General features: G+C 37.9%; 1 protein-coding gene across 4 annotated transcripts in view; it reads left to right on the top strand.

Moving 5' to 3' along the window:
• Nucleotides 1-16,023, top strand: part of VWC2 (von Willebrand factor C domain containing 2) — a 135,363-nt gene that overhangs the window by 30,167 nt on the left and 89,173 nt on the right. The window contains exon 3 of one of the 4 annotated variants that reach the window (XM_076006258.1): nucleotides 8,540-12,620. The exons of the other annotated variants lie outside the window; for them this stretch is intronic. Coding sequence (XP_075862373.1) covers nucleotides 8,540-8,724 — 185 coding nt within the window. The 3' untranslated portion in view covers nucleotides 8,725-12,620. Of the gene's footprint in view, nucleotides 1-8,539; nucleotides 12,621-16,023 lie in introns of those variants that run through there. 4 annotated transcript variants of the gene reach the window in all.

Below are 16,023 nucleotides of genomic sequence, written 5' to 3'. Positions count from 1 at the left end.
TCCCCCCTCCCCCCAAAAGTCTGACAGGCCCATGAAATATCCAGGAAGAATAGCAAAGTTGGAAAATGTCTGCTACATTGAGATATTAAGACATGTTCAAAGTCATAGTAAATAACACACTGCAGTTTGGTCCTCAGGATAGATTGACAGTTGGGCAGAATACAGTCAGAAAAGGCCCGTGCCTGTAGGGCTCCGGCTGTGTGATGAAGCTGATACTGCAGCACAGTGTGCACAGCAATGGTCTTTGCAGTGAATCGTGCTAGGCCAACTGAACAGCTGTATGAAGATAAAAAGTGCCATGTCCTACCTCACACTCTGCAAAAATATCAGGTCCACATAGATTGCATATTTAAATATGAAGGTTAAAACAATAATGCTTTTAGAGGAAAACATAAGAGAACACCTTTATGACTGTGAGTAGGCAAAGATTAATTTAAAAGAGCACTAAAAGCACTAACCATAAGGAAAAAATTGATAAATTGGACTTCATTAAAATTAAGAATCTTTATTCATCACACAACACTATTAAACAAGCACAATACAGCCCACATATTTGGAGAAAATATATGCAATGCATATATGTAAATAATGTCCATTTAAGTTATTCCAACACATGAAAATAAAGCAGAGAGATTTCCTTGTACATCAGTGCCCTTCTCCCAATTCCTCTGTTCATAGTGATGAGTTTTCTCACTGAGTTTTAGGTACTGGACCATGTCCACTATTTCTATAACATTGCATTTTTCATGACAAAGCCTGTCCTTAGTGCAGACTTGAGAGAAAAAAATAGAAAATAGAAAAAAATACAATTTCCTGTTTTAATAAAATTAAATTAGTGTTACCCTGAATTAGATTGTAGTAAATGAAAATGCATTTTGTAATTCTTAGAACAACCATTAATAAAAATGAACAAAGGAATTAAATGCAGCATATTAAAAAGGATATACAGTCATGTGCCTCATAATGACATTTTGGTCAACAGTGGACAACATGCACAATAGTGGTCCCATAAGATCACAGTGACACATTTTTACTGTACCTTTTCTATGTTTAGAGACACAAGTACTTATCACGTGTTAGGATTGCCTACAGTATGCAGTACAGTAACGTGCTGTGCAGATTTGGACCCCAGGAGCAATAGGCTACACCACATAGGCTAGGTGGGTAGTAGGTTATGCTATCTAGGTTTGTGGAAGTGTACTCTGTGATGTTAGCATGATGAGGAAACCTAACAATGCATTTCTCAGAGTATATCTCCATTGTTAAGTGATGCTTGACTGTATTTACATTTTAAAAGGCAGTCAAGGAGAAACAGGAACAAAAACCAGGAAACTGATAGAAAGCAAATAAAAAGTGTAGACATACTTAACCACAGAGCCCAAAAATACATTAAGTAAAAACTGATAGAAATTAAAGGAGAAATAAAAACTTAAATAATTATAGTTCTATAGTATATAGAAATCTCAATAAACCACTTGATAATTCATAGAAAATCTAGACAGAAAATTAGCTAGGATGTAGAACACTTGGGTGACATTGTCAGCTCAACCTAATTGATATGCATATAGAATATACTTACTACTTTTGCTAACTGCAGGTAAGCATTCTCTAGGGTAGAATATATGCTAATGTATAAAACAAGTCTCAGTACGTTGAAAGGACTTAATCAACAAAGTGTGTTCTTTGAACACAATTCAACAAAACTAATTAAAATCAACAACAGAAGAAAATCTGGAAAATATGAAAATATTTGGAAATTAAAGAGCACATTTTGACTAACCCATGGGTCAATCAAGAAATCACAGAGATTTTAGAAAATATTTTCAAATGAAATGAAAATATTTTGAACAAAAAATGAAAACAGAACATATTGTAATTTATAGGATGATGCTGAAGCAGTGCTTTGAAGGATGCTTATAGCTTTAAACACCTATTTTAGGAAAAAGCAAACTCTCTAATCAGTAATGTCACTTCCACCTTAAAGAACAAGTAGAAGAACAGCAAATTATACCAAAAGCATGTAGAAGAAGGAATATAATAAAAATGAAAACAGAAGTCAATTAAATAGAAAAAGACAAGTTTAGGAAAATTTCAGTAAAACCAAGTTATTAGTTCTTTGAAAATTGGTCCTTTGAAGGTATCAATGTAATTAACAAAACTTTCACTAAATTGACCAAGAAAATTTCAGAGAAGACACAAGTCAGGAATGAAAGAGGAAGCATCCTTATTGGTCCTACAAAAATGAAAACAATTATAAGGCAATATCAAGAACAACTTTATGCCAACAAATTACAAGTGTTGGAAAAAAGGGACAAATTTCTAGTACAATAAAAATTACCAAAACTGACTCAGTTCATTTCTAAAGTGCCCTAAAACAAATAGAAATTCAAATTAATGATCAACAGCTTTCCACAAATAAAAGCCCAAGCCTACATGCCTGTACTGGTGAATTCTGTCAAACCCTTAGAGAATAAATAGTATCAATTTGCACACTCATTCAGAACACAGAGGTAAAGGGAACACTTGCCAATTTAGCCTCTGAATTTATTTTGACCCTGACACTAAAGCTAGACAAGGGCATCATATTAAAAAAACACAACTACTGACCAGTTTCCTTCATTAACATAGATGGAAAAACTCCTTAACTAAAGGAGTTAATATTAGCAATCTCAATCACAGCGAAAAAAAGGATTATACACTGAAACCAAGTGGGCTTTATTCCAGGAATGCAAGATTGGTTTAGTAACTGAAAAATTCAGTTAGTGTGATATACCATATTAATAAGATAAAGAATAACAAAACCACACATGATCTCAATAAATGCAGAGAAGGTATATGACAAAATCCAATTCTTTGTAATTCACAATTACAAAGATGTAGAAACAACCCAAGTGCCCATCAATACATGAGTGGATTAATAAAATGTGGTATATGTATACCATGGAGTACTACTCAGCTATAAGAAACAATGGTGATATAGCACCTCTTGTATTTTCCTAGATAGAGGTGGAACCCATTCTACTAAGTGAAGTATCTCAAGAATGGAAAAACAAGCATCACATGTACTCACCAGCAAATTCGTATTAATGGATCAACACCTAAGTAGACATATAGGAGTAACATTTATAGGGTGTGGGGCAGGTGGGAGAGGAAGGAGGGGATCGGTATATACAAACACAATGAGTGAGATGTGCAACATTTGGGGGATGGTCACGCTTGAAGCTCTGACTCCAGTGGGGAGGGGGGCAAGAGCAATATGCATAATCTTAACATTTGTACCCCCATAATATGCTGAAATAAAAAAATAAATAAATAAAAATAAAAGCTTTATTCAATTTTTTCTGTCGGTGTTCCCCAACAAAAGCCAGCAACTCTACTCCAAAGTGTTAACGTATTTCTTCTACATGTGTCTTCTTGCTTTTTGATTTTGTGGGAATAATGATTCAGATGACATCTCATTAATCCTTGTAACGCCTGGTGGGTATCAGTTATTTATACTTACTTAGAGAAACACTTTAATGTCCCAGCATCTGCAATATGTATTTTTACACTGTTCCTCATCACTTCCTTAACTAATGTTAATTCTGGGTTTGCTGTCGCCTGTTCCAGGCTTCGCTGCTCAGTATCTTCGGAAGAGAGCTCAGGTAGCTCTCAGATCTAATTGCTGAAAAATTGACAAAAAGAAGGAATGGGTAGACTTGGATCTCTTAAATTCAGGAATTTAATTTGTTTCTGTCTTCTTCTGAGATGTTTAAATTAGCAGCTCTTCTTTACAAATTTGAGAACAGCTTAAAGTGACCCTTTTGTTGCAAGCATTGGGGCAGAATCTTACTTTTAAGATAAAGAAGTCAAGCTAGAGGCAAACTGTCCCAAAATGTTGTTGCCAGTTTGTTAGGATAAAGTACTTTTCAGAGTTAAGTGCACTTCTAAACTTGTAGTCAGAAGGTATATGGTGGTTGTTTTATTTGTGTGTTTCCCCAAGACAGACTGCCTTTGGCTATGAATTTCAGACAAAGCTGGGGACTCTGATCAAAGCCTGGTGTCCACTAGGCTTGGTGGTATTGACACTGTGCCCTTTGAACTCCCTGAGGACCAGCCTTGCAGTCCCATCCACATCTTTGCCTTTCTGTAATGCTCTTTGAAGCAATTTTATTCCACTGCTTGCTGTTCTCAGAACCTATAGTCTTAATCACATTGTATTCTGAGGGTAGGAATTGTGGAGACAGCATGTTTTGCTGAACATTTGGTTACCTTTTCAGATTGCTGGAGAATGTGTGTATGTGTGTGTTGGTGAAGAGTGTGTGTTTATGTGCACATGCATGTATATATATGTATATATGTACATGTATGATACTTTTACAAAACATTGAGGCACTAATTGCTTATTTCACTGCAAGTGCAGAGATGAATCAAGTTATGGTGCCCTTAATGAGCTCACAGTCTAGGGGAGGTAGTCTTGTAAATAACTTGTATTTGCTTTTTTGCTTGAATTATGATAAAAGTAGTAAGGGAGATTAGAGAAAAAGAGTGAGTAATACTGCAGTCACCATGTATATGGCCTTTATTTGTTTTTGAATTATTTCATAAGGATAAATTCCCAGGAGTGAAATTACTAGGTTGAAGGCTTGGAACATCATTATGAGTCTGATACGTATTACCATATTGTTTTACAAAAGGTTATACAAATTTATAAAGTCTCTGATTTTATTATAACCTTACTAAGATTTTATTAATGTAGCTTACAGAAAATGGTGCCTAATTATTTCAAAATTAAGCACCTAAACTTTAAAATATTTTGGATGGCATTTTTTTGCTATGTGTGTAATACTTCTCTACTTAACAAAATAACTTTGAACATAATTTAAATGGTTCTTCATGACTGAAGGCCAGTGACATGGAAACCAATTATTGGGCTACACTGTAATACAACAGAGGGCTTCAGAGTAGGACTTTGCTCTAACAACCTGATGTCTCTGTATCCTTTCTCCACCTATAAAAGGAGACATGAAACATGGCTACATGGATAGATGTTTTGTGACAATTAAATACCATGATGGATTTCGAAGGCCTTCATTAATTTATTTAGCAGATACTGACTGGTCCTGTGCTGTGTGCCACAGGAGATGAAATGGCTAGTAGGAGTTATAGGGAGACCTCCAGGGGCATAAATTATGAGAAGGAAATAGGTGATTTTCACTGAGTGTGAGAAGAACGCTGCGCCAAGCAAGGGGCACGCCGGTGGGGCCCGTGGTCGGGGAGAAGAAGAGGCGGGTGCCAGTTGGGGCAGAGCATGAGCCAGGGGCTGTGAGCTGAAATAGTCCCGTAAGGTGGAGGGGTGTGAGGTGGGCACAGACTAGCCTATGAAGGACCCTGACACCTTGCTAGGGAAGTTAGCTATTTCTGAGGCAATGAAAAGCCAAAGATATTTGAGGTTGGAAATGGTACAATTCTATTTGAACTCCTGAAAGTCTTTCTGGTTGTGGGTTTCTGGAAAGAGCCATTGCAGTAATCCAGAGAAGGACAACAGTGGCCTGAACTTGGACATGGATGGTGGCCATGGGGAGAAGGGTACATTAAGGAGATACATCAGAGGTCGAGCCAACTGGACTTAGTGGCTGACTGTCCAAGGTGGGGACATTAAGAGTTTAAGAATGGGGCTCTGTTTATGACCTGGGCAATGGCAGAGACGATGGGTTGGTGCCTGAGGCAGGAAGATCAGGAGGAAGAGCAGTTCCTAGGCACAGTGGGGAGACAAAACTGGTGGACACTCTTTGTTCAACATTCTGAGCTGTCAAGTTAGACCAAATTCCTTGAAGTCCTGGCTTTGGAGCTAGACAGATGTGTCCCATCTATATCCCTGCCACCTTGTCTAATTTGTTTATCCTTTGCAGTTTCTTCACCTACAAAATCAGGATAATCTTCTGTACATCCCTTTCAGGTCGATAATGGAGATTAAATAAATCAAGTGCCTACTGTGGAGTATGGAGACTCCAGACTGCTGTCTGCCTGCCGCTGGGCCCTCGCACTCCCCTTGAGTTAGGCTTCTTAAAAGTAATATCCATTGCCAAATTTTCCTTCAGTCAACCCTGAAAATTTGTTCCGTGAACACGGGCAGCTCGCTCAGCCTCAGCAGGCAGACCGAGGCTGCAGAAGAGACTAAGTTCCCGGCTGTATTTCACAGGCAGAGCCCCTCTGTCCTCGAGCTTATCCATTCATACTCCTTTGCCATTATTCATCTGTTAAAAGCCACTTGGTCATTAATACAGTGGTCTAAAATACCTCCAGCCTGTGTCTTCAGCAAAAAGGAAATCAATTGTCACAATATACAATGAAGCTCTTCATCATAAGGCCGATCTCTCCACCACATCCACAGCATGATCAATGGCGCCATTACCAGAGGTAACTTGAATTGCATCCAAAACACTTACATGGAACACATTCTGGTAGAAACGATCTGTCAGTGGTAGACAGTGGGAAGACAAATAACCCCGTGGACGACTTGCCCAATCTGTCTCCGTCCCCAGGAGAATGAGCCAATGAATATTCTTAGCAAGAATTTTCAGCAGGTGCTTCCAGGGAATGTAAAATACCCTCTTTGTTGATCAGAAGATGCATTCTGCTCTTACACTAACAGCAAAACCCAAACCTTTTATTTGTTTTTCAGGAAGATAAACTTAAGGTATAAAAGAGTCCATTACCCCAGGAGGTATCCATAAACCTCCAATTCTGAAAATTGCGTCTCATCTTTTCTAAAACAAATGCCTTTACTTAAGAGCGGTTACAATTTGCCAATCCTGACAGCTATGAACTGGATTTATCTTTAATCACACATTCACTGAGTGTCTTTTGAAAGCACATCAGCTATCATTGAGTAAAGCATTATCATATGGGGGGAAAACATTGCCAATTCTTTAATTAGGGATGCTGAAATTTTTCAGATAATAAAAATTATATGCCTCTGGAAAGAGTGTATTTCAGCACGTGCTCTAACTTGATTCAGTAGCAGCTGTTTGAACAACTATTTTGTCACCTCAGGAGCAGACTGAGCTGGGTGCAAAGGTATACACTAGACTTCACCCCAAGGAGAGCTACTGATGCTGAGTGTGTCTGCACAGGGGACCTCGGGAGGAAAAGGCTAACGATGAGTGGAGACTGAAAGCAGGCAGGTTGGGATGCAATGCAAGGAAGAATTTTCTAATCATTAGAATTACTCCTCTGAGGTAGTCAGAGGATCGGGAGCCAAATTCAGAGATAACTACTTCCCAAATTGGGCCAGATGATTTGAAGAGCCCTTCAACGATAAAAATCTATTATTCTTTCACACTGATGCATAAATGCCTCAGACATCATTACTCAGTGATCCATTTTGGGTGCACAGAAAACAGTTTTCTTTTCTCCGGTTAATTTATGAGTTTTCTTGTTTTTCCCCATCTTAGTTATGTCAGTAAGTCATCTGATAAATTAACAAGATAAACACTTAAAACATTTGTCCTTTGGTCGTTGAAGACCCAAGAGAGACCCCAAGGAGAGCGCAGAGCCTGCGGCAGACGTGCAGGATCTGGCTGCCCCGCTGCCTCCATGGCGCCCCCCATCTGTCACATGGGGTAGGTGAAGCCGGGAGAATGTGGGCGACCTTGCCTTTGAAATTAAATGCTGTTTAAAGGAGGGCAGAGACCTTAGCACATGAAGTAAATGTGATTAATGTTTATGAAAAATGTCACGCGTCCAAAAGCACAAACCGTTCTCCACAGCCGCATCCACTGAACTGTGAAGGACCTGGAGCCCAGACACATGGGCCGCGCTGTGTGGCTACAGTGTAGAAGGCCGTGCTGTGTTCCTTTACCTTTGGGGGAAAGTAAATCCCCCACAGGTTCATAGTGGAGACGGGAACCTGTTACAAAAGGCAGATTAACAAGAGTGAAACAAGGTCATTAGCATGTGTATTTCACACGTACAGGAAAGACACCCAGAGAACGAGCAGTTCCGGGAGAGGTGGCTTTGAACTTCAGCTGATACAGCATCCTCAACAAAGAACAGTAAAATTTTAGAGATGTGACAAGACAAAGGAAATGGTCTTCGAGTCTCTAAGGGCAGCAACGTGGGGGGAGGCGAGTGCCTGGCAGGTAAAGGCTGGTTGGCAAAGCCTGTTCACGTAGATCCCTCCAGTACCATCTTCAGGCCTGCAAGGGTCTAAAGCTGGCGTCCGTGGGTCACTTTTGTTCTCCCCAGCAGAAGGGGCCAGGCTGGATGTCTTCTGTTTTTGTGGCTCTGTGTCCTGCTTTTAGGTAAATAGAGGGAGTGCAGCAAGCTTTCCTGCATCTGCTTCTTCTTGATTGTCTTCAGCTCAACCATCCTTCATATTTTGGGGAGGGATATTGCGGTCTCCCACAATGTATTTCCAAAGTTCTAGCCCCTTCTAAATAAAGTGAGATTAGAAAGACCAAGCTCCAGTTGTTACTTTGAGAGACACTGGCCCTACCAATCTCCCTGAAACCCTTGAAGGAAATGATAATGGTTTTCACCTCTTATTAACACCCAGGGAACACGCTACCCCACAGCCTCTCTGGATCTCTGAGCCCCTCCGGAGTGCCAGGAACGTGTCACATGCAACTGCTCCACACCGCAGGCTCCATGAACGATGATCTCTGTGGCGGCTTGATGTCATTATCTAAGATGCAGCATCAGAATAATGAAGATGCTAAGCCTTTCCTCTGGCTCCCATGAGTAATGAAAGCCTGAAGGAAGGGCTCATTCATTAAGATTGTGTAAGCAGAGGGAGAATAATGGATATTTGTTTCAAAGAAATTCATTTCTGTCTATTCTATTCTAACTTTGGAGGAACTTTGTAGACAATGTAAATTTATTTTTAAAAATGATTAGAGTGAAGTTCAGTTGCTGTGAGTCTTTGAACTATGTACTTCTGAAATGTTTCATTAGTAATATTCTAATCAAACCGATACGAATTAGATTTCTGTTTCATTGTCTAAAGAAATGTAAATATGGTTGTTGCACATACCAAGAACACTGAGGGTTAGGTTACCTACCCTATATTGACACTTCCCCATCTTTTAACCTTGCAGTGCCTTTGCAATCCCTGATTAAACTGGCAAAAATTTGCCCTGGAAACTTACCAAAAAGATGAAAATTGACAGTCATACCTCAACAGTGCACACACAATCACAGGCTTAGGAAGGCTGCAGGACAGGAGTTCTGTGCAGGATGAGTGTGGTCAGGGGTGAGCTGTCCTTCAGCCTGAGCTCAGACCTGCCCCCAGCCTGCAGCTGAGTTGCCCAGCCCTCCCACACGAGGATTCTGGAATAAGGGCAGGTTTTTCGTGTTAGGCAATTTTATCACAACAAAAGTCATACCTAATTTGTTTCATAAAGCTTTTTGCATTTTGCAGCTAATCCATTCGTTAGCAATGAGGAAGGGAGGGAGGGTGAACATTTAGCCAACTTTTAGTATTGATTTTTGCTTTTGCATGGCTACTGCTGATGAATGTCTAATTTGCACACTTTGTCCAGTCATTGTTGGGGACTGTAGTGAACTGACCAGATACAAACAAACTGGAAGACATAAATTTTTTAGTGAAAAATTTAGTGCTTATTTTAAGACTATCTAAAAGCAATGATTTAACACATATGGCAGTAGGAGGCACATTACTTATCACTCTCTGAGCAATGAATTCTCACTGAGAGCGGACGACTCTTAGTCTAGAATAATGTCATTTATTATCAACTGCAAGTTTTTTTGATATGAAAAGTAAAACAACTGCTATTAATATATTGACTCTACTAGTAAAAGAAAAAAGTAAACATTAATTAATGTCAGTTTTGTATCAATCATATATACTTCAAGTAGAAAATCAATTCAGTAGTTTTTAAAAACAAAGTATTTTTTTATAATTCTATTCTTGGAATCAAAACAAAGCTTTATAAAGTTAATTCCATCTAAGTTAAGACTATCTAAGGCTATTGCTAATTATGTTTTAAATTCATTTTAAACGTTCAGCATTGGAAGTAAAATTATTTTTTGACAGATAATGTGAATAATTCTTTTCAAGAGCAGTGCCATCATAAAAACCATAACCATAATCTCACTAACTTAAGAAACCAATAGAATAGAAATGCACTTGAATTGATTGTGTTGTACATATTATTCATAATTATATTCAAACAAGCTGTAATATTCCAGGAATAAATATACAAAGTATAACTGTCAAAAATTTTAAATACTCTCATAAACCTATCTTTTTATGAAAAAAAAATTCTCCACCTTGCAGTTGTGCCTTCTTTCAGTTGGATTTTCTTTAGAAATGGTTGAACCTTAGAAGCATTGCTTTGAAGTCAGCCTAAATGCTTAGTTTTTTTATATATAAATGAATTCTTTATATTTTGGCTGCATGTTTCTTTCAAAATCAATTGGAAATCTTTAATTAAAGTATTCAACAAATAGAAAAAACCCCAGCTTTCGAAGTTTTAGAAATCTGCCATTGTTGAAATAATTAACAATTATACGATATCGTATATAAGTTGTACAGTGTTTTAGTTTCTTCTTAATTCATATGCAGTGAGGATCCCTCACATAGAATAAAAAGCCCGTCTCTTAACTCTCAGTTCAGTTCTCACCCCTACCCCTTGCCCTAGCAACTGCTGGTCCTCTGCTCTCCCTGTAGTTCTTCTGACCTGCGTTTTACAGAATTCCGTAGGAATGGAGTCATAGAGTGTGAGTCTTTGTGTCTGGCTCCTTTCACTTAGTGGCATGTGGGGATTCGCCCCTGTTGTGTGCATGTCACTTCCATTTTACAGTTGAGCAGCGTTCCCTTGTATGGATAGACCACACTTTCTTCATTTACTCCTGATGCACATTTGAATTGTTTTCAGTTCCTGACTAGTATAAATAATGCTGCTGTGAGCATTCATAGATAAACCTTTGTGTAGAAATATGTTTTTATTTATTTTGGGTAGATGCCTAGGAATGAGACTACTGGGAGTGAGTGGGTGTGTTTTACTTTGTAAGAAACCATCAAACAGTTTTGCAAAGTGGCTGTTTTTTGAGCATTCCTCTCATGGTACATGAGTGTTCCAGCTTGTTTTGTAATTATATGATATTAGCCACGATTATAAGGTTCTTTGGATGGTAGGATAACACAGAGGCCCCGGAAAGGCAGAACTCTTTGTCACTTGCAGCAAGGGTCGCCCCTTGGGGCCACATGGTGGGCTGCGTCCAGGGACAGCAAGCTGGAACTACAGGACGCACCTCCTGGAGGCAAGTGGGGTGGAGGGAGGCTCCTGGAGCTTGCTGGGATTCCTGGAGCTTCGGCACGTTGAGTAATTGCCAGGAAGAAGGGGCCATTGCTGGGTGTTGGCTGTTCTGGGGCCTCTGGTGGTTGGGTACATGTGTATCACAACCCAGCAGTGTTGGAGCCCCATTGGGAAAGTAGGGTGATAGGGGGACCAGCAAACTGCCTGCAGAGGGGAAATGAGGGTTTTCAGCCATGACATCAAATCTGGCTCAAAACAGCCCTTGTGAAATACTACACAGTCACTCCTCATCATTGCCAACACTTGGTTCTGACAATGCTTAATTTTAGAAATTCTAGAAGGTCTGGTGGACTTCCATTAGCGTTTCCATGCCTGCCGGTGGGAGCGCCTTTTCATGCGGTGTGCAGCCATTTGCACGGCTGATTTTGTGGAGGGCCTGCTCAGACCCTGGCTCGCTTCTGTTGAGCTTTGTGATTGTTGTTAGTGAGTCCAAGAGTCCGCACGACTGCCCTGTCTGACATGTATACATGTCTGTATACATGGTGAGCAGCTCCCTGCGGTCTGTGCCTTGCCTTTTCATGTCTTAAAACGGTGCCTTTCAAAGAACAGAAGCTTTTAATTTGGATAAAGTTCACTTAATCAGTTTTTCTCTTTTGGAGAAAAACTTTTTGTGTCCTATGAAATATTTGCCTAATCCAATGTCACAAAAGTTTCTCTTGTGTTGTTTCCAGAAGTTTTATAATTTTGGCTCTCAGATTTATTGTCTGTGCCCCATACTGTCTGTGTGTGGAGGGGTAAGGGTTGATGTTCGCTTTTTTGCCAATGTTGATACCCAGTTTTCCAGCACCATTTTTTGAAAAGCTTGTCATTTCTCTATTGAATTATCTTGACTTTTTTGGTCAAAAATCAATTCACCCTATAAATGTGGGCCTGTGTCTGGACCGTTTATTCTGCACCATTGATCTACATGTTTATCCTTATGCCAATGTTAAACTCTTGGTTACTCTAGAATTAAGTTTGGAAATCAAGTACCATAAGATGTCCAAATTTATATTTTAAATTGCTTTGCCCTTTCAATTGTCACAAAATTTTAAAATTGGCTCATCAGTTTCTCCACAAATCCTAATTGGATTTTCACTGGGATTACATTGAATTTACAGATTAATTTTGGGAGAATAGACATCTTAACCAAATTGTTTTCCAATCCACGATGAACGTAAATGAACAGAATATGAACAAAATATCTCTCCGTTATTTAGGTCTTCTTTAATTTCTCTCGGTGATATTTGTAGTTTTTATTGTGCAGGTTTTATATATCTTTTGTTCAGTTAATTCTTAGTGTTATATTTTTCCTAATATTACATGAAAATATTTTATTAAATTTGATTTCCAGTTGTTTGTTGATTCAATATAGAAATAGATTTGATTTTTTTTGTTAATTAATCTTGTCCCTACCTTGCTAAATTCACTAAATTTGTGAGATTTTCAGCCATTATTTCTTCAATTATTTTTTTCTTTTTCTCTTTTCTACTCTTCCTAAGCACAAAATCTCCATATGAAAATTATGTCAGGTATTTGATGGTCTGTTTGTTTTTCCTTTATCTTTTTTCTTTCTGTTTTTTAAATTGGATGATTTCTGCTGATTTATCTTCAAGTTCTCTGATTCTTACTTTTACCCTTTCCAGTCTTCTGTTGAGTGAATCTAGTTTTTCATTTTAGTTACTGTACTTTTCAGCTCTAGAAATTCCATAGAATTCATTTTATAATTTTCATTCTTCTGTTTTGATTCTCTGTATTCTTCTCTTTTGATTCTCACTCATTAATACTCATTAAAAGCATATTTCTTTTAACTCTTTAAACCTATTAACACTTTAATATTAACAGCTGCCTTGAAGTCTTTGTTAGCAGAGTCCAACATCTAGACCCTGTTAAAGTCAGTTTCTGTAGTCTTTTTTTCCTTCAACATTTTTTTGTTGTTTCTGGATACTAATTTTTGTTTAAAAATTGTGCATTGTATGTATTCTGCTGCAGCAACTCTGGGTTCTGTTGTTTCTTCTGAGAGTTGATGGTTTTCTGCTCTGTAGTTGCCTGGTTTGCCTGTACTCACTGGATCTGGGTGGAGATCCCCTGTTCTTTGCCCAGTTCTTTTAGCTTACAGCTGCTTCTCTTCCAGCCTGGCCTCTTGGAATCTCACTGTGCTGCATGGCCAGGCTATGTACTTTTGCAGTTTATGCTGGCATTTGGGGCCCATCCTTTTTCTGTTTCCTTACTTCCAAGATTTTCTCCTCACTTCCCAGCTGCTACGCTGATTCTGCCTGTGTTCTCTGACAGCTCAAGCTAGTACAGCTTCAGCTTTCTTTTGCATGAGCTGCATGTGAATTAGGAAATTCACACAGTCAGAAGAGCAGCAGATTCACTATTCTTCCTTAGTGCTCGTCTGCCTCTTACGGATAGACTGCTCTCACATTTATGCCTGCTTTTTGGCCGGCTCCTCAGACTACTGCACATGCTTGCTTACTGGCCAGCAGGGATACAGGCAGTGTATTCTTAGATGTGGGGTCTTATCCTTTCTTCGGCTTTCTTACTTCAAAGATCCACCCCCCCAACCCCCTGCCTAGGTCTATTTCAAGTAAACTCTCCTAGGATTTCTGCTTGCTTTTGGTGTCTTTCCTGTACCTCACTATAGTTATTCTTTCCATCTAGTTTTCATCACTGTTATCTGTGAGACAGTGTTCTGATTACACCACCACCATTACTAGAAGTCTTCCACTTTTAGTTTTCTATATGAAGATATGAGAATTCTTTAACAAGCTCAATTCAGTATACTTACATATGAAATCTTATAGCCAAAAAAGAGAATACACTTCTTACAAACATCTTATATATTTGTTACAAAACATATTTTTTACAATTGATCATGTATTAGGTCACAAATAAAATATCAGTGGCCTTGAAAAGGTGAAACTCATAGTCACTCAACAATATTCCATCAAGTGCCTGTTATCCACCAGCTGAGTCCTAAGTGTAGGTATGGAGATGAACAGCCTGAGTCTCTGAAAGTGCTCAAATGTATGGCCTATAAATTCCAATTGAAAAAGAAAAATTCTTCTCTCAGTTATTTTAGGCTTAAAGAAATCATACTGAAATTGTTGTTTAGAAATGAATTAAAATAAATACCACATGCCAAAACCAGTGACTTTTTTTAATGCTAATGTTTTGTTGCATACTACTAATCTCATAGGAAACTTTTAGCAGCTTCATTAAAAACACATTTAATAGATTTCTTATGCATATATATATATATATATATATATATATATAGATAGATTAAACTGAGTACTTGAAAGTTTGAAAAATGTTATCACAAAAGATGACTTAAAGTCATTTAACAGACTCTGGCACTGACAGGTACACTATATAAATATATATTTTTCCCCAGAAAGTATTATGTATTATTTACCTTATGATAAATTTAATATTACATGAATTCTATATATTTTCTTAGGTAAAATTTCCATCTTTAGCATGTCCAGTACTCCAGGTCAGGAGAAAATAGTTTATTCACAATTGTTTTTGCCTTTGTCTTTGTCTTTGTCTTATATATACTTACACATAAGCATTCTATATATTTTATCCCTGTAACCTTCACAGGGTTCAACATTATGTTTATTATAATTTCACATTTTTAAAGTTATTCTTTGCTTTGCTTATCTTTCATATTCTATTAACAGATACCTCAGATTGCAGTTGTGTTTTTGCATAGAACTTACATCTTTGTATGTTTAGATTTGAAGTACTTTTCTGTATTCTTCTGTATTTATAATCAGTTCTGACATTTTTATACTCATGCAAGTAGAGTGAAGCTTTTCCCATTCTTTAATATGTTTATTTATTTTGGTTTTAAGTATCTTTTCATAGTTAGCAAATTTTTGATATGCCTTTAACATTTTTAATTCATTTTAAATTCAATAAGTGTTTTCATTTTTATGGAAGAGTCCAGCACCTTTTAGTGTTAATATTTGACCCCGTTTTCCCAATTTGTTCAACATTGATGCTAGTCTTTGTTGTCTCTTTCTGTTTCTATGTTGTATGGAATAGTAACCCTTTGTTTTTCTTTGTATCAGGTGTGAGGTAATTGTTATTTTTCTAGGATTTATTAATAATTATGCTCAAAGTAAGTTGCTTTCCTTATTTTCTGCCCTTGGTACATTTCTATTACTACTAATCACCAGTTAAGAGGTCTACTTTGTACAAAAACAGTTCTAAGCCTTCTCCTAGTAATGGTCTGTTTACTCCATGTGTCTCTTCCCTTCTGGAGACTTCTCTAAATTACCTGCTGGAACAGCCTCCTCTGGGTAACCTCATTACATCTTAATCATTTAGCTTTTTGCTATAAAATGCAATACTTAGCGTTCTCTTGGTATGTTTTTTTCAGAATGCATTTTGTTTTCTATATATTCTGACCAAGCCTTTTATCAAGGCACGGTTTGTTTATATACAACCAATGCACTGGTCTTAATCATCCAGTTTAAGTTTTTCTAGTTACCTACTTCCACCTAACCATCACCCCAGAAAGTTCCCTCATGCACATTACAGTGTAATTCCCACCCCACCCTACTTGCTAGAGGTACCTACTTTCAGATTTCTGTCTCAATAGATTATTTCTTCTTGTTCCTAAACATCATAAAAGTGGAATCTTACATGGGATGTTTTGTATCTAGCTTCTCTCACCCAACATAACGTTTTAAGGTCTGTCCAT

The sequence above is a fragment of the Microcebus murinus genome, chromosome 9 (assembly GCF_040939455.1).
Source record: "Microcebus murinus isolate Inina chromosome 9, M.murinus_Inina_mat1.0, whole genome shotgun sequence".
Taxonomy (NCBI): Eukaryota; Metazoa; Chordata; class Mammalia; order Primates; family Cheirogaleidae; genus Microcebus; species Microcebus murinus.
This window is presented reverse-complemented; position numbering and strand designations above follow the sequence as displayed.